Source organism: Gavia stellata, chromosome 8 (genome assembly GCF_030936135.1).
Source record: "Gavia stellata isolate bGavSte3 chromosome 8, bGavSte3.hap2, whole genome shotgun sequence".
Classification (NCBI taxonomy): domain Eukaryota; kingdom Metazoa; phylum Chordata; class Aves; order Gaviiformes; family Gaviidae; genus Gavia; species Gavia stellata.
This window is the reverse complement of record NC_082601.1, coordinates 8430091-8454878: the sequence shown is the minus strand read 5'-3', so window position 1 is coordinate 8454878 and position 24788 is coordinate 8430091. Positions and strand designations below refer to the sequence as shown.

Sequence of the window (24788 nt, the reverse complement as noted above, 5' to 3'; positions counted from 1 at the left end):
ACACTCCTCCATTTCACTGAACAGGCAGGCAGTCATCTTGCACACTGCAGATTTTGTAGCATCTTCAAAATGACTACCTATCACTGAGGAAATGCTAAACAAAAGATTCGTATTACAGCTTTTAGAGGAGTTGAGAAAGTCACCTTCCCAATGGGAGCAGTTCTTTCGTATCAAATTCTCAAATGGATTTTCTAAGTAAACATTATGAGTTCTCTTCTCTGCCTGCCTTCATACTGCCTAATGAATTTAAAGATGCACGTTCTTTCACCAGCTACTGCAGCACTGGTTTGGTTTGTTTTTTTTATTTCCCACTCTGGGACTGACATAAGATACTTAATAGCAGCACTTCACTGTGGATAGAATTACACTGAGCAATAACGCTGTTCACCTGATGTGCAAATAAAGTTGCTTTAGTTTCCCTGTAGATGGGCTGCACCTGTCCTTTGGAAGAGTCCAAAATGAAGATGATCCCAGGTGTTTAGAGAGAGTACCCTTCAGCTTCTGCTTTATTAAACTCCCACTATGGCTCTTTCAAAGCATAAAGGACTTCCATAAATTTTGGATGTGGATTGCTGCTGGCAGAGTATACTTTCTTTCAGTTTGGAAGAGGCTCAGACTACCCCAGTGCTACAGACGTTTGCCAGGTTCATATAACTGTGCCTGAAGTCCTTGCTCCGCAATATAGCCAAGTGCTGCAATCTTGACTTCCCTTCAGTTTTAGTGTGTTTCTGAGGAAAAGGTATTGGAACCAGGTACCTGCAAAACTTCTGTAAAACATACTCTTCTAATTTCTCTTGTTTGGGGTGGGGTTTTTTTGGTGTTCAGTCAGTTACCCGTAAGCTACGTAAAGATAAGGTCACTGTGAGAGTGGATTGTGTATGATAAGGGATTAGAGAAACTCTTGAGTTCAGTTTAAGCAAAATCTGGGCATTCACACCCCAAAGCAGTTCAGAACATCAACTTCTCACTAGTATCTGGAATTATGTAGCACACAAATTTTGGACTTCTAAAGTACCATGCAACCTGACATTATGGAGCTAGTTACATATGCTTCAGACAGTGCTGTGTCTGCTGCAATTCAAAACCAGGTGGGACCATTTGACTTCTCAGGTGGGCCTAGTTTCTTGAGCATGATCAAAGACTACCTAATGCATTTGACTGGCATTGAATTCAACACTAGTTCAAGAGGCACAGCTGGTCTTAGTCAAAAATGTGACAGGACAAAGATAAATATAGTTTGTTCTGAATAATATATTAGCATTTATATCACTCATCCAAAAAATGGTCAGTCTTCAACTCTGCAGTTGCTGCTTCCCAACAATCTTCTTTAACTGCTAATCTGTAGTCTGGTACCGCATCCTTCCTATTAAATCATGTGCATGACAGTGTAACAGTTGGTTGCTATGGAGAGAGTAAGCTAGAGAAAGAACTGATGCTAACGCAGTGAGAGGAAGATTGTCATGGAAAGGAGGGGAGAGGAGTCCTTGTTCCTTCTTTGGAGACAAATTCTGTGTTTTGTCTTTAATGATCAAATAAAATGCATTAGCAAGTTGAAGAGCAGGATGCAAATGAACACTGCTGCCCTCCTTCCCCTTGCTCAAACTTAGGGCTTGTTGCATGTGGGTATTCTGTACCTAAACAAATACAAAGCTCAAGTATTTCTATGTTTCTGATGGAGATTTCATCTAGACACACTTCAGTGATACCATAATCCTTTCTGTCACCATTGCCAATGACAGAGAAAAGGTGCATATGAATGGAACAATACCTCGTTTGTAACTGCCTTAGCACATGCTATATTATCTTTTGGTTTATAATCATAAGCATGCGCATCTATATACACATATTTGTATATGCACACACACGCACTTTTTTTCCATTGTACATGTTATTTAACCACAAATATTCCTGGCCCAGGACAAGGTACACTTTAATGCTGTTGCATTTTCTGCAGACTTTTGTTATGAGTTAGGTGGTACCATACTAGTCCACCAACGTAGATTTTTTTTTTTTTTTCTTCCCACCTTCACCCTGTTCTGTATTAGGAGCTTCCAGAAAATGGGATGCAAAACAAAGTCCCTAATTCTTCCCCTTACATTCCGTGCCCTATCGCTGTCTCATCCCTAGATGTTTAAATGAAAACTGATAGGCTTTCTGTAGGCAAATTGGGAGCAAGGGGAGAAAAGTAAGTTCCAGGCATCAGGTGTTTTCACAGAGCTTGCATCACTGTTGGTGCTTATTTGTCACACAAGACAAGGGAGATTGAAGGCCTCCACTTGAGCAGATCTGAGCAGTTTTAGACATTCCTTACCTTTCCTTTTCCCACATCTATAGCTGGAAGTTAGTACTCACTGAAGCAAAACCTGACTTGTACTTATCTTATAACAATAAGTCTGAGAAAAATGGATTAAGTTTTCACTTGTATTTGCTGGGAAAAAGATAATTTCATGAGCATCCTCCTGCATTTTTCAATAACTATAGCACCCACCTTTGTTTTCAAAGAAGTTCCTGTGGCAGTTGTTAATAGTCTGAATCTGAGAAAAACAGCTGCAGGACTTGTTCAGAGATGATGAGTACAACTAGAGTTACTGTTGTGGGCCGTTTTTGGGTCATACAAGGCAACCAGAAAAATGACATAACCACGTAGGTTTCATACTTAGTTATAAGCATCCTTGTGGTGTTCTGTATGAGAAACCCTGAAGCGATTGGCGAAAGTGGCAATACTTGGTTCTTTAAAAGACAAATAAATTAAAAAAAAAGCCCACCCACTTTCTAGATCATCTGAAGTTCTCATGAAACTGTAGGTCCTGCCAAGAGCTGTAATTAGATATAGTTCCTAGGCTCAAAGGTTAGAAATTGCATGTTCTGGACAGGAGATGCTTAAGTGCTCCGTTTGAATTGAATACTGGCACACTGGGCAAGAGAGAAAGGCCAAGTAATGAAAGAGCAGAAAGTGGTTGTCTTGAAAAAGGCCAACAGTATGGTTATCTAGATTATTTTTACACATCTTTCAGAAACAATGCAACAGAAGTAGTATGTATTCTGCTCTGTGGATCATTACATGGGGCAAAATAGAGAGGAACACAAAGTTCATTCTGCTATTCATCTGGGTTAGTGCAAACTCTTGCCTTTGATTCTGACACAAAGTACTGAGAACTATTTCTTTATAGGATTTTTAAGCAGTCTTTAGTCAGGCTTTGTACCGCTGTAGACCTTAATTTTACATAGTGCAAAGCAAAACCACAGTTACCTGGAAGCTTTTTACTTGAAATTCATACTAAAATGCAATTGCTCTGCTTTTTGAGGAAAGCAGCAATAAAACTTAGCAGCCTGCTAAGTATCTTGTATAAGTATCATCGAATCAGCAGTCTTTTTAATTCTGTAGTAAAAGCCTGTCAGTGCTATATTTTCCTTTTCCAATAGTTCTGCAAAGGCTGTCTCTGAAGTCTTGGATACCGTGTGTAGTTGCACAGGTTGAAAACCCTCTTCCTTTTACCAAAGCGTATATACACTGTTGATCATCTGTAGTTTTCACTGAACAGGGAAGCAAGAACTGGAGATGGAGAGAAATATCTCTGTTCCCTCTGAAAAACTTGTTTTTGTTGGAAGTGTGATGTTTCTTGAGTACTAGGCACCTCTAAATACAGATGTTGTGAATTGTGTAGACTTCCCTGCTGTAGCTTTTCACTTCTGCTTTCTGCACCCTGTATCTACTTGATAATACCTACCATGATCTAGAACTGACTTCTGGTGTATGAGCTTCAGTGTTGAGTGTTTGGGTGTTCTGCCTGTTGCCATCACTGTGGTTGTATTCTGATTTTCCTCCCGGTTTCTCTTGGAACCATGAGTTAATTCCAGTTGATTCTTTAATTATCTGCAAAATTAACTCATGTTCTGAACAACAGAATTTATATTAGCATTTTGGCTGGTTTTGCTATCATAATGTTTCCATCTTAGGGGCATGTATACCCCTGATCTTTTTTGCCCAAGAATACCTGAAATTCACTATCAAAGTAATCCTAGTTTGGCTGGTTTGTCAGGCGGTACTTTGTCTCTCTATCTCCACTTTCCCTTCAGTCAATATGTTAAATTAATAAGGTGTTTCCTTCTTTCCCTTTCCCGTGGTATGTCAGATTTGTTTGCTTCATCTTTGCTTTCTTGGTGCTCTTGTTAATTATTATCCCCCATCTAACAACTCTTTATGAGCTATTGGCTCATAAAAATGAGCAGAATTCTTTCCTTTTTCTATAAGAGAATGCTTTTCTATAAGAGAATTCTTCCCAGTGCACTTATCGGTCCTGAAAATAATAAAACAACTGGCATACTTTGAAAAGTATGCGTTCAGAAATCCTCCGGTGAGTTAAGTGGATCTTTCCAATGAAAAGAGGAATTGACTGAATATCAATGAGGACAAACTAATGCTAGACCAACTGCATACACTGATAGTACTTTGAATCTAATCCTGAAGTGTTTATTTGTGATTAGAATTGCTGTAATTTAATTTAGAGTAGAGGAAATGTTTCTAAAACCACAAAAAGAACTGTTTTCGTGTTTCAGTCAGTGAGGCATGCTGCTAACTGTCCTTGGCAGCTCTGAAAAATCTTCAATTCCTTTAGGATGCCTGATGGTGTGATGTGAAATATGTGAAGCCAGAAAAGGGGCATGTACAGTAGTCCTTGAAATGTCATATCTTAATATAGATCAGTTTTAATGCTAGGAATAATTCAAAATTATTTGTATTATTTTTAAAAAAAAAAAAGGCAATTGGGACTGTGCATGATTTGTAATATAGAGCTTGCAACTCTCTTCTACCAGTGATTCCACAACTTATGTTAGTAAAAGTTAGGATTGTTAATTGCTACAATTTCTAGTATGTTTGCAGAGTTGGAGACCACTGAAGAATCAAATGTTTTCAAATGAGGTTGATCAAGTCACTGCTTTCAAATGTTGTATTAAATACGTTGAGTGGATTAAGTCATAGCGTTCAAATTAATGCTTCCACGTAATTTGTCTGAGGAACCTAAGCTTGATACATTTCTTCTCTTTTAATGAGGTTTTGATGTCTATTAATTTATTTTCATGTGATTGGTCTTCTAGGCAATCATTTGGTATGATCGTAAGCTTTTAATCTCTAATGCTTCAGGCTTACTGCAGCATGATTAAGCTAAAATTGTGTTTTGACAGGTCTATGACTGGAGGAACCGTAAGAGCAACTCTGACTTCTAATTCTCTGGGAGTTGTGAACTTAATCAGTAGTGATGGGGTATCTTAGCTGGCCTATAAATTTTTGCATTTCTCCCTTTTCACAGTACAGTTATGTTTCTGTTTTCATGGGTTTGCCTCCAACAGTGAGATTTCTTCTTCCCCGAAGTGAATGGGCTAATTTCTTAAGGCACGCGAATAATAAAGATCCTACAAAACAGGCAAGGTCCCCAGGGGGGAGAGCACATGAGCTTTCAGTGATTTGCATCCATTTACTGTTTCTTCCCTAACTACTAGCTGTTGTACTTTTCTTTTTTTCTAGTAGACAATAGTAGAAATAGTGCATTTGCACTGATTGTTTCTCTAAGAATTACAGCTATTAGTACTTGTGGATATTGTTACTTATGCTATAATTTTGTTACTTATACCCTTCAAATAGGGTGGGTTTGGTTTTATTCTTTTTGTCTCGATTGCTACAGGGTAGAACTTTGATCCTTGGTTTTTGTCAGGCTTTGCCTTTTTATAAAGATATTTGAGGGAGATGGGAAATGTTCCCAAATACATATTTTTTAAGGTCTAGAAACATAAAAAACTTAGTCCTTTTCAAAAACATTTAGGAACTGCTCAGAGAAACCATATTTAGAGCATTTAACAGCTAACCTCTGTCTTGGAAGGGTTTTATATCCTGTACTCATTGTCATGAATGAATATCTAAATGCAACTTTTGGTTGCAGATTTGCAAGATTAAAATGGTACTGAATAGCAAAAAGTCTTCTTAAGCTTTTCTTGCAAACAGCAATTTTACCTTGCAGTGACTTACTAATCAGCTGATGCCTTATTTAAGCCGTAGAAAGGTGTAATATAAAGGCAGTGAGACACTTTGGTAGACTCCAGCTGAAAGTAGAATAGAATGATTTATTTTCATGTGATTGTTTTACAGGTTGAAAATTGGTGTCCTCGTTTACCTTGGAGAGCAAAAAATCCTAACGAAGAAACTGATCAAAAAACAGTGGTAAGAACAATGTTAAAACATGAGAAGTAATTCAGTAATTGTGATTCATGCAAAAGATCCTGGAATCCTGTGCCACATAAATGCTAATAAGACCAGAATTTACCATTTTTCTTCCTCAGCTCCTCAAAACTGAAGGGAAACATCCTTGACTTGATCCTTGATATGTAACTCATCATGTATTTTCTCCAATCACTGTATCACACTGTAGTCTTGGTGGTAGATTTCCATTAAAAACATTGTTGTGTTTAAATTTATGAAATACTGTATGCAGATACTGAGAAAAATTACAAATCCATAGAGTGTTCACCAGTGTTAAGTGACCATATGTGAAACTGTCCATATTTATTGTCCCATAAATCTTTTATATATATATAAAAAAAAAAAAAATGCCTTAATGGAAGAGGCTTATGTACATTTCAGTTTTGTAGTAACATTTTGATTACTCCTAATTTTTTTCCTTTAAAACCTACAGCATGCAGAGTTGTTTCTAAACTGTTATAGCCTAATTATGTAGCACTTAGGTATCTTAAGATAATTGCTGGGCTGTATGTGAACATTGTTTATATAATTTAGATATAGGCTATCTCATTTTGTAAAGCCAATTGTTCTTAGATCAGTCTAGCTTTAAAATGAATATTTCCTTTAAAATTTATACTCTAGTAATGTTTCTTCCTTCATGGTATAATAGAAGACTTCAATGTATTTGGAAGATTCATGATATATATGAATCTTCAGCATACTGTTCTGATTTTCTATTGTGTTTTAGGGATACTTTAACCTCATTTTGAAGCACATGAACAAACCCAAATCTTATACTGCAGAAATAAATGCATTGTGAAACATTGCAAACATACTCTGGGGCTACCAAATACTATTGATAAAAATAACAGTAATTTATGTGGCTTAGAAACATCTGTTTAAAGCTATCTTCAATATTTGAACTAAAATCTCAACTTGACTTTAGCATTAGGAGTGAGGGTTTTCGGGGTTTGTTTTGTTTTTTTTTTTAAATGAGGAATGTAAAACACAGTTCACACTTGAGAAGTTTTTTCACTTCTGGAAAGTACATTATTTGAAGAATAACTAATGTTTTGGGGTCTATTTAATGCTTTAATTGAAGGCTGAAATTCGTATCAACTTTGATAATCTCTACAAAATGATGTCAAGACATGAGGAATTCAGGTGGATGATGTTACGCATCAGACGAATGGCTGATACCTGGATTGAAGCAATTAAATCACTTGCAGAAAAACAAAATTTGGAGAAGAGAAAACGAAAAAAGGTAAATAAAAACAGTTTTCATTCCTGCCACTTGCAGTCATAGAGGCTCTTTTAAGCTTCTTGTTCCAGAAGTAACTTCAGAGTGGAAATGCCAAATATGTCTATAAGGCACGTATTTATACTTGTGCCTCTTTTCAAGTATTTCACTGTTTGAAATTACTGTTACAATGGGTATTTGCTTTACAAATAGTTTTACATACTTTCCATGAGTCAATCTTTGAGTAAGTTTTATAACCTCTTTAATTTTGGATAAAATAGAGACTATGTAGAAGTTTCTAAAGGGAGAAACTGCATTTACTGCAAGCTGATGACACTGGAGTGTGTAGTCATAGAAAACAACAGTTGTATATCATCTTTGTCCAAAACTGAGACTTTACATTTAAAACTTTGTTTTCTATTTGAGTAGACTTGAAGTTGACAACAACTTTGGATTTGATCAGTTTAGACCTCCTGTAAGGAGTTCAATTTAAAAACTGTGAGATTCTTGAAGTCGTGAAAAGTTCTATTTTATTTGATTTAATTTCTTTTTTTTTAATTGCTTGAACTAGTTAAGATAAACCCGAAAGTTGTAAACACAACAACGGTTTCCCTTCCTGCCTTGTTCTTACTGGAGCCAGTCCTGATTGACAGCAGGCCGTGCACAGTCATGTTTCTGTCCTCTCTCTTAAGCCTGGCTGGCTGCAGCTCAGCTCCTTGCTTGGGATTCTCAGTCCTCGCATGAGGTGTAGGTTCCATGTTGCGGCTGTAATGTTTGTTACATACTACAGCCCTTGAGTAGGCTCACCCTCTTGCCAAGGAGCAACTCCTCTTTCAAGCAGCCCTCCAACCCGGTTTATTAAAGAGGTATAACATCTGAGAATACATAAACTCAAAAATGAACAGAAGCAGTGCTGTCCTGCGCAGGCAGTTTTGATGGGATGCTCTAGTGCTTATTCTTTGCTTTTAAAAGTCCTCTGAGGTTACTCTTCAAAACATACGGTGATTTCATTTTAATATGTCCAGTTCAGTTCTGGGAGCTGTAAGAGATGAAAACAAAATGTTTATTTGAATGTTGCTTCTTTTTGAAGAGTGACGAAAAGGTTTCTGGGTGTCTGGGAGTTTTTATGCTTGGCAGTGTATGTACCCACGCTGAAATAACAGTCCAGGTATGTAGTGAAGTGTTTGGAACTCAACTTCTGTGTTCCATAAGAAATCTTCATAAGAAGATTGCAAGGAGCTACAGAGAAAACTCCTCCAGTGGCAACGGAAAGGAGAGGTTGTGAAAGCGTTCTGTTACTCTTATGCGGTCTTTACAAGTTCTTAATGGCTTGTTCACAACAGCATACCCTTCCTTAATTACACTGTCTTGCATAAGCAAGTAATGTCCTACTTGACAATATATGTGGTTATTCAATTAAAGTAAGTTAATGTGAGCCGCAACTTTCTGTGCAGAATTACAGATTATTTTGTGAATAATACCAATTTTGGAGTTTTGTTTAATTACTGGTCTAGTGGCAGATAATAGTGCAAAACAATGTGGTAACATTCTTAAAATGTTCTAGAGATCCATTACAAAATTAAATTATTGGATATTTTTTTTGGCCATAGTTGGAATTTAATAGAAAGAAAAAATGCTGTGGGGTATACTAGTTCCATGTTTAATGCTGATAACTCTAACATATGACTTTCCTTTCCAGATTCTTGTTCATCTGGGGCTTTTGACAAAAGAATCTGGATTCAAGATTGCAGAAAATGCGTTTAGCGGTGGCCCACTTGGTGAATTAGTCCAGTGGAGTGATTTAATTACATCTCTCTACTTACTGGGCCATGACATCAGGATTTCAGCTTCACTGGCAGAGCTCAAGGAGTAAGGAGATTACTTTCACTTTTGAAACTGGAATAAAAAAAAATGAATTGTAAACTCTTGAAGCTTCTATTAACAGTATGTAATTTCTTGAAGCGTAAAATGAAAGTGATAATTCCCTAAACAGACAATAAGATTATTTTCATGAGCTAAGTATATGTGCTATGAAAAGGATAATGTGTTTTCATTGTAGCTTTAGGCTCCTGAGACTTTATAAATGAATGTTGTTAAATTCAACCTAAGCAGCTTATTCTTTAACATTCCAGGTGCTTTAACCAACTGCAATAGAAAATATTACAGACTAGCCTAATTCTGTGTCCTGTTGTTCAGTTTCTGCTATTCTTCACTCAGTATCTGATTTTAAAATAAAGGTTTAAATCTTTTAAACACATTACTTTTGATGTAGTTAATTGCTTATGTTAGGTCAAATTGCTACCTCACTCATCTTTGTCTTGCTTTGCATATTAGTTCAGCATTAGGCATAAAATATCTGTTTTAAGCTTGAGCATGTACACTTTCTCTGTAGCTATCATTTTTTTTTATAGCAAACGTGACGTTATCATTTTATAGAGAGCTCTTATAGTATAAAGCTGTCAATAGAAGTCAGAAATTATTTCAAATAATTTCAAAGCTCACTATTTTTAAACGTTCCAACCACATTACTCTCTTGTTTAAACTAGATGAGGTTTTTAGTGGAAATTAGTGCTTTACTGATGTATAAACCGTTCTTCAATAAATGCTGAGCATCTTTAGCATTTGAATGTTCTTACATGGTTCCTGATTTGGAAAAGGCTTTTTTGGAAAGGGGAATTATTGGTAAAAATGGTATTACAGCTTCTATTCAAGGTATTTGGAAAGTAATACTTTTCCATATTCATTCTTTCTTTGTTTAGGATTATGAAGAAGGTTGTAGGTAACAGATCTGGCTGCCCTACCCAGGGGGATAAAGTTGTAGAACTCATTTACATTGATATTGTGGGACTCACTCAGTTTAAGAAAACCCTTGGTCCATCATGGGTACATTACCAGTAAGTATAACACTTATTTGACCTCTTCACTGCTTTGTTAAAGAGCTTTTTTTGAGTAACACCTCAAAATACATCCATATGAATTTGAATTTATTTAAAAGTAAAAATGTAGTTCTCTGTTGTCTTTCACTGTTAGGAATAAAGGGACTATTACCTGTTTGTTGCATACTGTCTTTATCCTGCCCAGCAAGTTTGGGATTCTTGGATTCAAGCATTTTTAATCTTAATGAATTATATTATCTTGTTGAGTCATCATCTTTGCCTCTCTTTCCCTCCCTTCTTTACATGCCCCCCACCATTGTTCTGTAAATTAGTAGATGAGCTGAGAGATTATTGGATTTTGTTGTTTAGCTGCAACACCAAAGGCATTTGGTTTTTCCTGCCAGTGGGTGTAACCATACTGGATTGATGATTGTGGATATTTATTTATTCTAATTGTATTGCCCAACAACAGCAATGGAATTTTTTCTGTTCCATCCCTTAAGATGCTGGGCAGAAAGTTGTCTTCAGGGGTAGGTCTAAAGAATAAACCTGCTGGTAACTGCGGTTGTTGTTGCTTCTGTATTCTATAAACATCTTGCCATTAGAAATGGAAGATCGTGGTCAGAAGAAATTATTTGTCCAGCCTTCTTAATGTCTACAGTTTTAGAACCACATTTCTTTTTATCAATAACTTTAAATCAGAAAGCATCCCAGGTGTTGTATGAATACATATCAGCATGAAATAAAACCAAATCTAATTTACTGACTTTGATTTTTCTGTACCTAATAGATTTAGCTGTGTTTCATGACCCATAAAGTCCAGTAAACCCTGCTTGAAGGAAGGTATTGAAAGGTGTTCGCTGCAGGCAGAAAAATTGTTTTCTCCCTATCTCAGGATTTTCTAGAGACTTGGATCTTTTCAGCATAATTTTAAATTAAAGTACTGTGATCAATGTTGCAGATTAGATTACTCTTAATATCTTATTTGAAGCAGAGGAGTAAATGGATATTCTGGTTTTTAGGAGCCTGCTAATAAAGATAATCCCATTTTCCACTGAGCTACAGTTAGTTGTCTGTCTGCCAGATGTAATTGTCACTAGGCGATCACATACAGTATTGTTCTCAGGATATAAAACCATACTTAAAAATGTAAAATGTTTCTTCCCTTTTGCTTTCAGTTTCCCATTTGGTATATTCTGTAACGAAGATGTGGAAATACACCGTGACATTGAGATTATTAGATTAGCTCTTCAATTTTTCTAGCTTATTTCATGAATCATTAAATCTTAAGTTGTCAATCTGTTTTTCATTGAATCCTAATTTGTGGTAATGACTGACCTTTTCTGGTTTAGGAGAGTAGAATTAAATTTAACTCTAAATAAATACCTTAGGGTAGTATAGGAGTTTTTGTTAGGCTTTTGAAGAAAAAAAAAAAAAATTACTTAATGCCCCTCTTCTACAACATAGGATTTCATGGGATGGAAGGAGACCTCATCTAGTTCATACCCTTACTGAAAAGTAGATCAGATGTATTTGTCCTTCTTGAGACATTTTTGCCTAATCTTTTACTGAAGAGTCCAAAAGATGCCCCAGCCATTGTTTTATATTGTTAAGGTCATCTTTAAAGTGTTTTTCTTGGGCTGATTTCTTGCAAACTGCTCATTACTGCTTATTCTAATATGGTTCTGAGGAATAAATTACTTCCTTCCCCTCTCTGCCAGCCTCTAGAACATCTCATATACTGCTTTTCCTTCGATTTGCTTTTCTTCAACATAAATTTAGGGGGTTTGATCACTACTTATAATTCAGGTTTTGTAGACCTTTCATCAAACTTGTTGAATTTGCTGGGAATCTCTCTAATTACTTGATACTGTTCCTCAAGTTCAGTGTACAAAATGGGGTCCGGAGTCTAGCAGAGACTACCAGAATTGACTAGAGCAGAGGAATTAAATCATAGCTTCATGCAAGCTATCTCCTATTTGAGGATCTTCTTGCAATCATTTTTTTTTCTATCAGCATCATGAGTTACCTTATAAATATTCTCATCAAAATATTTTTATGTTTAAGCTAGTAAGTTCAGTGTAAGAGCATAATTATATGTCTTCATTCAATTCATTCCAGTAAAATAAACATTACCACAAATAAAGCTGCCTTATAGCCCTTGTTCTTTACAAACTTCGCTTTCTCACTCAGTTATATCTAATGTCAGTAGGAATAATTCTTTGTCTTGAAAGAAGTGTTTTGCTTTATGCCATAGTTTGTGCCAGTTTTTCAGCAGACATGCTGGTCAGCCTGGTCTGGTTTATGCGGACCAGACTCAAATACAAATAAAAACTTGTTTATTCACTTCAGATTGGAATAGAGTGGTAGAATACACCTATGCCTTCAGAACAGTCTCTTAAGGAGTGCCATTTATAATCTTTCTGAGTGAACTTGAGCCCTGAGGAAATTTTTGGTAATTGCAAATCAGGTTTCTAGAACTGCTAGCTCAAAAGAATGACACTGCTGCTCTGAGAGGTGAGTATTTCTGAACAACTGAAGTACTGCTTTGTACGTGTGAGATCTGTAGCACCGATGACTCTTGGTAGTACATACTTTATCTGTGGTATAATTGGTGCTGTAAATTGCATGAATATAGCAAAACAGATCTCATTTTTGGGTGCACCTTATTTTCAAGCAGAAGAATGCCTGGACATGCTGTATTTTTCAGTTCTGAAGTCTCTATATTTGAATGCAGTTTATGTGCAATGAAGCAACATAAAAATTAGTAGCTTAATATAGTTTGAGGAGTGCAGCTCATTGCCTTTCTTAGCACCCGCATCCTCCCTACAGCACATAAGAATCTGGTACTGTTTCATTTTTCTACAGTCTCTCCAGCAATGACTCATTCCCATATGCCAAAAATCCAACTGGCTTTATTCTTGAAATAAATTAACATGACAGCTATCCTGAAAAATGAGCAACATTCCTGCTTCTTACATGTTCTCTAGAACACATCTGCTTTAGCAGTGTTATTTTTTGACTAAGTTTTTACATTTTAAATGCAAGTACTGAGTGGTCTGAAAGTTAACGTGTATGTCTGCAAGGATTTCTATAGGCAGGTATGAGCTGCTCATGATCTGAGCTGGCTGGACATAAGCCAAAAGAGTCTGGAGTCTGTGTATCTGGGCTGGCATCTTGCTGTGCCTGAGCTCAAGCACCAATGCTTCCAAACCAGAACTGGCTGGATTTTGACCAGCTTGCTCCCAGGAAGATGTCTGCAGCCATATATGTATAGGTACCCTTTATTTAACAGTTTATGCTGGCATAGGCACTAGTTGCTGACAGTGATGGGTGCTGCTGGACAGCATTGCTCCCGTAGACAAAGATGAAGTATATGTAAGTAGAGTAAAATTGTAACCTCAGGTGGGAGAAGGATATGAATAAATGTGTATAAATACTTCCACTAGGACAGCCCAGTTAAGATTGTGCTTATGCCCAATATTTAAGGAAGAACAGTCACTTCAAAAATGGTCATAATCCTGGGTTACTTTTGTCTAAATTTTTTTTATAAGCCCAAAAATTGTCACTTCTAATGTCTTAGAAGAAGACTTTAATATGGATACTTCTATAAGCAGTTTGTTACCCACCAATCCTCTTTTTAATTAGTTATTGAATAGACTAATCAGCCTGACACCAGTTCCAAGGCGTGCTGTAATTCTCTGCAACTTTCTGCAAAAGCTAGGTGACACTTTAGGAAGGAGGGGGCAACTGAGTGGAAAACTAAAGTTAAAATTACACTAAATCAACATTTTTATTTCAAATATATCCCTGCTTTAAAAGAATATTGGTTTGCCATTTTCAAAATTAATTATTTCACTTTAGAAATCCTAAAACATATGTAAAATCAACATTTTGTTTAAATATAGTTCAATTGAAAGAGATTTAAACCACTGAGTGAAACAAATGGAGAATATAGTACTTGGTCAGACAATTGAGGCGCTCCTACCTGTGTTAAAATATCAGTTCAGCATAACTGGCATTATTTACACTAATTTCTAAATTTTAAATCTTTACTTTAATTGTTCTTTTCTGCTGCGTTTCAGGGATTAGGTTCACCAATTGAACTTTTGAGGTCTCATACCATTTCTGCACACACTTGTACTTTCTTTTGTGGTCTTTTTCTCTTGTCATTCTGACTTTCTTTATGCCTGAATCATATAAATATATTTTGGTTTCCCTCCTTCCTGCTTTAGCTTCATTTCCATTGTATCACATATCCTGTCCTGCTTCAGAGACCCTGTATGTATTGGACATAGTTACACATATCTCTGTGAAGAATTAGTGCTAAATATCTTACATCTGAGTACAGGACAAAGAGAGGAAACAAAGCATTTTGAGATGATCATATGCGATGTAGTGCTCCTTACATATATAATTTGACAAACTCCAGTAATGTTGCAGTTTTTCAGTAGCTTTCACCCATTTTTCATTCCCCTGTACTCAAGTACCTGGCCAAAAGCTGTATATTTCATAAGTTTGTTTTAAGGCCTGCCAAGATATAACAGGGCTTTTATTACTGAATGATTCATCAGTGCAGAAGTTGTTTTTGTCCTGCTGGAGTATTTTGTATGATGCAGAGATAATTACCACTGTTGTAAAATATTTTCATTGAGAACAGTTGACATAAAACACTGCACAGAAACTGATCTGTCAGCTTTGTTGTTTGGTGAATCATAATGTGTTGTATATTTTTACTTTCTTTTTGCTTGAAAGATCTCTGTGAAGATTAAAAAATATTAAATTTGCTCTATTTGTACTTTGAAATACAAAGGTGGCATTTCATGTGGGAGTTTAAAAGTTGCTGTTGTTTTTTTCTATTTCCCAATTCAATGGATACTTTAAAGAAAGGAGCAACATATAAGAAATATGTAAATGTATTTTTGGGACTAAATGCTTTCATCTTTTAAAGCTGAAAAATGGTTGGAGCTGTTCTTTCACCTTTTGGGGGCTAAGTTCTTTCACATTTTACAGCCAAAATCCCGATGTTTTATTGAACAGAATGTATATGGAATTGGGGCACAGGAAATACTGAAGACTGAGAAATATAGCCATTTTTAATAGTAACTTTTACAGCTACCTCCTTTCTCTGCCACCTGTGAAGTTGTGTCTCCTCCTTATCTCGCACAAGCCCAGTGATGCAATGTACAGTGGTAAGGGTCTTTATAACACAGTGTCACATGATGTAGGAACACATCCTATATAAGTTTTTTCCAAAAATTTTGTTTGTTGGCTGAAGAATGGTAGAGTCGGCAGCTTTGGAGCCATATAATCCAATTCATTTGCAGTGGAGCTAATGGTCAGTAAGATGGCCATAAAGTTCCTGTGCAAGCTGTATCAAAGGTTTGGCAGGCTGCATTTTGGAAACATAACTTCTGGAATCTGTATGCTAGAATGTGTGCCCTCTTCGTACTGAGGCTTTTTCTGCTTTTCATGTACTATGGGCTCTTTTTTGAAAGGAGACACTCGTAAATGAAGTGCTTCCCCCCCGCCCCCCGCCAAGGAATTAATAGGATTCTAAATAAAGGACTGACTGTGAATCATTCATCCCAGACCCTTTGTAATCCAATGCCAAGGTTTCTCTGAGTTGTAGACCAGTTGTTGCAGATATTTGACTTCTATATTGTTTCTTCAAAAGTCTGTGATAAAATGTTTCATAAATAAATGTCCTGTCTGACTGTAAACGTTCAGCAAATTAAACTGTCTTCAGTGCTTCTCCAGTAGGTCTAATTGACCCGAAAGTCAGACCTTGGAGACTAAATACAATTGTCTAAAGACAAAGTACTATTCTGCTCTGATCTTCTTGGCATGTGGCCCTTGGCTGTTGTAGTAACGGGTGAGAACATTAGAAAACAGATGAAGAATCCTCTCTTCTTCTGCCTAAATTCTACTTCGGAGCCCCAGGAATGTAGGTGACCACAGTAGCTGTCCCATAAGCTCTACTTGGATGTTAAAGCATAACTTCATTCTGTAAGAACAAAGAAACCCAAAATAAGCTCCAGGGTTGCTATTTGAATGTCTGATATCTCCTTGAATTTGCTGACCGTAATGTCTTTGTGAATGTAATATGAACAGAAATGTTTGAAATGAAAATGTACTTTCAGTTTATTAAATCATCCACAGTTGCAAGCAAAAACAAAACACATCATCTTAATTATCATAACTATGTATATATACACACATGCTTATATATACATATGCATGTGTACCTACAGTAATATTTTTTTTTTTTTTTTTTTTCTTTTAGGTGTATGCTAAGAGTTCTGGATTCCTTTGGAACTGAACCAGAGTTTAACCATGCCCATTATGCCCAGTCTAAAGGCCACAAGACACCATGGGGAAAGTGGAACCTCAATCCACAGCAGTTTTATACAATGTTCCGTAAGTATCCCTGTGTTTATAAATAATCTGTAGCTTTAAAAAGGAATGCTGTCATTGAGAATAATTCTTGTATTATGAAAGACAAGTTCACGGTTTAATAAAATGCAGCTCCTAAATGGACAGAATCATGTATCAGTAAGTGTCTGTAGACTATGCAAAAGCTCTACCGTGTTTCCATCCAGTGATCAGAAAATAATAATATCAGCGTAATATAAATACAGGTAGGGAACTTTATTCTCAGGGTACCTGTGGAAAGTGGTGATTGGCTTTTCCTTGAAGTGTCAGTGAGTTTGGTTTTGTTAGTTTTGCCTTCTCAAATCCTGCTAAGGGGTGATAGGTTTTTGAGGAACTTGCTAGATTGCGTTTTTATGAACTGCACTTTTGCATTTCATCATGCAAAACTGACGTTTGTAACTATGTTGTTTTATTTCTGCTTTTTTCCCCTCAATAACTCAGCAGCACGATTTCTTCACTATTTCTTTGCGTTCAAGATTAATAAACCAGCACTCAGCAAAAATATTTTTTTGTCTCTACTTTTTTGTGGATTGCTAAAAATTTTCACCTAGCTTGTTTTCATGTTGTGAGCGTTCATCCTGAGGTGAACTGATTCATATTTTTTGCCAGCAGTGTACAAAGCTATTGAAAAACAAGTAGTAGATTTCAGCATTATTGTAGATCTTTGAAGCATTGTTAAATATCTTATGAAAAAACAACCCTAAAAAGAAACAGAGCACACACAAAAAAAAAAATCTATATAAATTGGGTCAGTTTAAATGATTACAGTGACCTGCTCCAGCCCTAGTCTTTGACTTTATGACACCAGCTTCTAGAAACTAAGAATCTTTCTCTCTGGCATGTTGTAGTAGTGGTTCAAGTTTGTTATCTCTGAAAGGTGCAGAAAGATTCACCACTGCCAGCTAGCTTGAGGGTAAGTGAGGCTTAGGAAAGAGGAAAGCACATGCTGTTGTGTGCAGTAACTTCTCAGCCCAAGTCTTTAAAGAAATACTTGCTAATGACCAGCCTGACCTCCAAAGTTTGGTGGTGGTCCCTGTCTGAGACTAAGGCCAGGGCATGCACTGCTCTCTCTCACCAGACTTCAGAGTCAAGTCAAACTTTTCTGCTTTTCATAGCAGAATTATACATGCTGCTGTCTGGTTGACATGGTTCTGATTCCAGTTGCCCTGTAAAATTCTTGAGAGGCATATTTTGTCTGTCAACATTTGCTGTGCAAGTTTTTCCAGAGAAATATAAGCGAAGGTTGTTCAAAAGATAAAAGACTGCATTCACAGTTGTTTCGAAGCAAGTAACAAAACGTGTGGTGCGGAAATGTGGTTTGGAAGTGGTTGCAGAGTTTGTGCCTGGACATTAGTAAGCAGAGCTTGTTCTATATCCGCATGATTTGCTAATATTTATTGGTTTATGTCCTAAATGTAAAAGGAGCCGAAAGGTCAATCATGCTGTATTTAAGTAGTCCAGCTGTTGGGAAATTTGTGTGTGAGGTCCTGTTCAAGATAGCACCAAGGGTAATGACGCACTTGAGGAAAATAGTTGCGTGAATACTTGTGGTACAGCTGTGTGTGTGCACTCCTCAGTCCCACTCCATGAAACGCAGAAGTAAATCTCTATAGAGATGATCTCTGTTGTGGCAGCGTAGACTACTGTTAACAGTCTCTTTTTCGGAGCAAATCACTTCATAAAGAATTTTCAGAAGAGTGTGAGTGTATTGGAATTTCAATAAATAACCATTTCCAATTTTTGCTACTGAAAGTGACTGCTGGTTTTCCTTTGCAGGAAAAGTGGTTAAGAGATTGCAGGCAAACTCATTCTGAAGCATGAGTGATTCCAGTGCTATAGATTATTCAAGGATTTTGCTTCTTTTTGTACAGAAGAGTCAGTGTTCTGCAATATTTAAAGTTTATTTTTGTTTTTAGTTCTCTGCTACAGAGATAGCACCATCTTTATGGGGTTCTGATTAAAAGTGCATGTTATGCCTCAGTAAAGATTTTATGACAGATTGGAACCCTGGACAGCTTCCCAAGATCTCCACACTCTATTATGTTTTGAGAACTCTGATTATAAGGGCAGAAAATTATTACTGAGCAACAAGCAAGTCATATTAAAACCTGTGGCATATTACCAAATGCTTGACTGTTCTCTGAGCTTTACAGAAGCATGAGAGGTTTTTTCCCCTTTTTACGTTTTTTATTTAAAATCTTTTATGCAAAATAACAGTACCGGTACTTTTAAAACTGAATGATCTTGCTTAAAAATCGATCTGAGTGCTTCCTGTCAGTGATGTTTGAGGCACTGAATTCCACCAGTTCTAAATGCTAACTTTAACAAAGGTTTATTTTTCTTTTTAATGTGTACTGCTTTGCCTCTCCTTTGAATGCAATCTCTCATCCAAAAATATGAAAGGATGGAAAAATGCCCTTTTTCAGGCATATTTGCAATGTGCCATTTGCTATGCTAAATTCTAAAAAGTCCTTGGGTCTAAGTGAGTGCCGAGCTGTTGCTGAGGCATTTTTTGTGAAAAAGAGTAATTGTCATTTGAAAGACTAAATGTAATGGCAGAGGGAAGTGTACACTGTGTATGGATTCTCTGTTCTACTGCATTATCCAGTTGGCTGATCTTCAGGAATCAAAAAGCAAAACCTCATAATTGCAATAGTTTTTTTTTTTTTTTTTTTTTTTTTTTTTTTTTCTTTTAGAACTCTGACTGTAGGTTTAGTATTGCATGTGTCGTAAGTGTTTGGGGAGTTGTCTTTGGAGCTTTTTCTTGCTTTGGGCTTTTTTAACTTTGCAAAGTGTGCTTAGTGAGAAGTTGTCAGCTTCTGTGCCAGAATTTAAAAGGGAGGCTTACAGAGGAGATCCTAGTATTTATTGCAGCCTATTTCTATGTAAACTTGTGAGGCTATGACACTTCTTAGAGAGGCACAAAAATCCCACATGTTGGAGTAATTTTTATATAGTAGGGATGGATTTTTCCCTGAAGCCTTGAATGTTGGAGTTCATCCCTGGAATTAAACACCCTGTCTGCAAAAAGGAAAAAATACCAAAAAACCTTAGTTTTAATGAGCCTATAGGTCTGTGTCTTTGTAGGAGGAGAACAGTGGCTAGTATTGCTGGATGTCACTGCTGGAAAAAGACCAACAGAGACTAAAAATAATATAGAAAACTAAGAGTAAATTGTATATCCTTTGCATGCACTTTTTTTGTCTGAGTGCTGGATTAACAACAATTTTGCCAACTTCAGTTGTCACCTTTCAATATTTTATGATAGATATTATCTGAGTGAATTAGGCAGTGAAATTTGTATTCTGATTTGCATTGTGTGACTTTGTATGCTAGTAATTAGCATGGATACATAATATGCAGTAAGTTGGATGGTTGGTGTTAGCTCTTCCAATATAGGAGGCGAACCCAAGAAATTTACTAAAATTTATTTATGACATTGAGCAACATACAGCTTTGCTAACAAGCATAAATCCAGGGTTTTTTGAAATTGTTGGTATTGCATCTCTGAGATTAAGCTGGATTTCTTCTGGTTCTCTTATCTCCAATAATAAAATAAAGCTCAGCACACAAAAAATCATTATCATTGGCCTCAGTCCAGCTACAGAATTTTTATTGTCAGAAATGAGCCAGCAAATAACTGCTTATTTCAGTAGACATATGCAGCAGGATTTAAAATTAATAAGAACTACTCTCGATAATAAAGCAAGCAAATGTATCTCTCAGTATGAATGTGAAGCAAGTGATCTGTTAAGTAATATATTCCTTATACCTACTTTTCTGACAACATTCATGCTTTTGTAACATTAACTGATTCTTTAAAAGGTTTTGAATACGCTCCGTTTCTTACAGCTCACACTCCGGATAACAGCTTCCTTGGATTTGTGGTAGAGCAGCATCTGAATTCCAGTGACATTAAACACATTAATGACATCAAAAGGCAGAATCAATCTCTTGTTTATGGCAAAGTAGATAATTTCTGGAAGGTGAGTTTTCTATACTCATATACTTGAGCAAATTTATTTTCATCAATATAATAAAGCATAACTCTTAAATTTAAAAGTACCCCTTCTCTCTATATCTATTAAGTTCATTTTCTGAAAATAAACATATTTAAATAATTAAATTGAACACTTTGAAGTCTTTCTGATGAGGAAACTTCTGATTAGATTGCTGTGGATCCTTTGCTATTTATGTACACCTTTCTGATAGAATAAAAAAGTTTTATCTTGATATCACAATTTTGGAAAATACAGAAGCTGTTAAAAGTAATGGGAAATTGAAGGTGTCAAAGGCTTTGTAAACTTTAATCAGTCATAAGCAAATGTGTCTTTCAATTAATTCTTTTCTTATATCTACAACCAAAAATGTGCTGCCTTTTGAACTGGAAATTGTGTTTCACTAAAGACCCTGGAAGTTTTCAATCTCATTTTATCTCCCTTCAATAATATCAGAGTTTTGTTTCTTAAATATTGCAATTACTGCATTGTCTCCCATCTGCAGACAAGAGCTGCAGAATAACACCACCGAGGTTTGGTCATATTTTCACCAAGTTAAAGGATATTGTGTTGTTTAAGCTCACAGTGGTCTCTGCTTTTTGTCCACTGTCCTTTTCTGGAGCTCCTTCCAGGCTGCCACACCTGGGAGTGTGTGTCTCATGCAGTTTTCAAAGAAAAGTGATTGCTTAAAAATAACTGGATTTCTTCCGAGTTACCTCTAGCTCTGTGTGCCCATATACTCTTTATTATGCCTTCCCTCCTGCCTAAAAAGGCCTTATTTCAAGCTTCTTGTCAATTGAAAAAGGAACTGATCAGCACATGCTGTGCCGTATATAGGACCAAATGATACAACAGTGTGAGAGCACCCATGTCTCACATTTTCTTTCCTTTTCTCTTCATTGGCATGAAAATATTGGTCTTGCACAGTTTTCTGAACCACAGAGGCAACATTTAGTCTGATAACTCTGATTACACAGAGTAAATTCTTGAAAAATTACAGCTACAAGTAAATGGTCCATCTGTGAGACAAAACAAAACAAAAACTGAAGAGAAATGGGAAAATGTTGCCAATGGCAGCAAGAAGGTACAGCTGAGAAAAATATGTATATTAGCTGTGTGTGCTCAATTGTGATATCTCAGATTTATATTTGGGCTTATTGCACTAAGCCATGTAATCTGTGTCTTAAAAGGAAATTTCGCTTTGCATTGTAGTAAATACTGTGACAGTTATTCTATATGGGTCATGGTATAGAACAACTTAGTATGCCCCTGTCTGCAGTCTCCTCTTCTGCCTGCAGAATGCTGGAGCAGAGCTGGGATCCTTTCATTCGAGTCTCTTCTAGCTCAAGCTCTTGTACTTTTAGTTCCTGATCTCATTATCAGTCTCCCAGGAATAGTTGCATGTAATAATCATCTATACTTCCTGACCTGATTTGTAGTGCATATCAGCAGAACAACCTGTTGAATACTAGTTGGATTCAAGGAACAAGATAGTTGCTTAGTCACCAGGGTTTTTTTTTCACTGACGTATATATATCTTTCTCAGTTTTTTCAGTCTGCATGAATTCAAAAATACGTATTAATAGCTTATATGCCCAGAGGGAAGATTTGTGATCACCTAGTCTGAGATTCTATATGACACACAGGGTATTCATGGGCTGATTAAGACAAAAACAGGGCTTTTTAGAAAAGAACATCCAATCTTGATTTTTAAATAGCACACGATGGGAACCTCACTACTTCTTCTGGTAAAATTCTCAAGTAATTGCCTTCTCGCTTTAGACTTTGTGTTATTTCTGGTACAGATATCCAAGTGCTAATTTCCAGTCTTAGCAGCAGTTATAGACTTTGTCTACTGAACTATTGATGTTTCTGTTCTGTTTCCCTGTAGCAATGTATAGGATGAGGTCAAAGTAACCCACAGTCGTCTCCTGAAAAGCCTCTATATGCTGAACCACTGAGAGCTTTGTGCTTTCTAATCCTTTAGTGTTCTCACGTGTCTGTTTTCTCTGCACCTTTTCAAAGATTATTCACATTCCTCTTGAAATGTGAATGTTAGCAAAGGGCACATGGGCTGTATCACCACCAAATCAAAAAGAAATACTATATGCATTGTTAGGCATATCCCCTTTTCACCATTAGGAACTCCTGTTTGGACAACTTCTCAGCCAAGACCCTTGTATCATTTTTTTAGAACTGCTGCTTTTCAAGTCACTGCTCCATTTCTATAAGTATTGCCTGTCTTCTTTCTTCCAAGACGTATGACTTAATACCTGGCCGTATTAAAATGCTTACTGTACGCTTGTAACATCAAGCACATTAAAACTGTAACTTGCAGACTGTAACTACAGTCATGCCTATATGCACTGGTACATAAAGTGCCATCACTGCAGATAGGCTTTGAATTGGTGACAGTGTGGGATGTCTTATCTGGAGTGATAAAATCCAATTCTTGTGATCAACAGAAAGCCTGAACTAATCTTGTGTCTGTGTAATTTGCTTATTTCATGTTTCCTTCATTTTCCCTGTTCAGTGCTCTTTTCATCTGCCACCATGGCTTGTACGGAACCAGACTAATCTATTTATCCTGCTACTTTTCTTTTATTGAACATGGCCAATTAACAAAAGCGTAATCTCCACAGAATACATGTGTCACTGCTGGGTCTGATGAGTCATTGGAGAAGCACAGAGTGGAGGGGAGAGCGTTCCAGTCCCCAGACTGAGGTGCTTTTGGGGAATAGCAGTTGCAAATAAATTGTTTAATTTTAAACCAAGCAGGTTGAAATGGAACTGAGGTATGTACAGGACCTTTTTTTCCCTGGAGGTGGGACTAGAATAGCTAACTGCCATCATGTTTTTATATAGCTGTGGACGTGGATCCTCTTCTGCATCTGGCTAGGCCTGTAAAAAAACCAAAAAGATGGTAAATTACTTGTAATTTCATCTTTGTAGAAATCCCCATATTCCAGCTCTGCTGCATGGCTGGGCAGAGTTGGTGAGGCTAGCTCAGACCACCTACTTAAACTGCACACACTAACCAGGTTATTGTAGCTGGAGAATTTTGGATTGCTTATAGACAATGTTCTGTCTTCCCACATCATTCCATGGGGCTAAACTCTGATGTGAACATGATGAGAAACAGGGGGAGGAATACAGTGATGACTTCTGTCAGGTCTGCTGGATACAGAAAAAAATGTCAGCCCATGGCCTGAAACCAGTGGCATTCATCCCATATTACAGTGGGTAAGTCTGGGTACATCTTGCTGGAGGTCAGGAAGGATGTAAGCTGCAGAGACTGTAAGATATATCTTGTTTACTTCCCTCTGATAACTAAATCAGTCTTAAGTGGGTTGACGATTACAAATAGGAGGCTCTAAAGAATTTCGCCATGTTTCTAAATTTACCTCCTTAGAGGTAAGCTATCAAGAGCAACATTTGCCAAGGTTTGGATGTGTTTGTTGTAACCAAAGGTTTGGGTTTTTGTCTGGGATTTCTGGTGGTAATAAGTAAAGAGAGTTCTATCTCTGCTGAAGTGAAAAAGAAAGAATGAATAAAATGTGAATGAAACCCATAATGCTTTCCATTATCAAAATTGGCTTTAATTACAGAACATTTTGTTTAAAAGGGAGTATTTGAAGCCTTTCATGTCGTCTTAGCTCCTGTTTTGTTCTAAGTCCTTTTCTTTGTTGTTCTTCCTGCAACTTCCTGTCATACTATTCTAGTACTTCTACCCTTAATCCTAGAAAGAAAAAAGAGTCAAGATTCATTTTATACTATTTGCTATTTCTTTCTTTGTGGGGTGCTGTGAAAGAAGTCAGAATTTTGCTTGTATCAGAAAACAGCCGTCAATGCATAACATATAATTGTATGATGATGGCTTTAGTAGATTTTATTACAGTGTATTTGAGTTGCCTTAAAATATTTACATATTTAAAGGCAAAATAATGTGTGAGTTTGTTACTAATGCCACTTGGCAAGATGGGCATTCTTCTTAAGTGTATACTGTC

At 36.6% G+C, this 24788-nt stretch overlaps 1 protein-coding gene across 1 annotated transcript in view; it reads left to right on the top strand.

Annotated features, from left to right (window-relative positions):
- Window positions 1-24788, top strand: part of MGAT5 (alpha-1,6-mannosylglycoprotein 6-beta-N-acetylglucosaminyltransferase) — a 77540-nt gene that overhangs the window by 25924 nt on the left and 26828 nt on the right. Inside the window, exons 5-10 of the mRNA XM_009821602.2 lie at window positions 6143-6214; window positions 7335-7496; window positions 9172-9341; window positions 10232-10366; window positions 16635-16768; window positions 20636-20769. Coding sequence (XP_009819904.2) covers window positions 6143-6214; window positions 7335-7496; window positions 9172-9341; window positions 10232-10366; window positions 16635-16768; window positions 20636-20769 — 807 coding nt within the window. The remainder of the gene's footprint in view (window positions 1-6142; window positions 6215-7334; window positions 7497-9171; window positions 9342-10231; window positions 10367-16634; window positions 16769-20635; window positions 20770-24788) is intronic.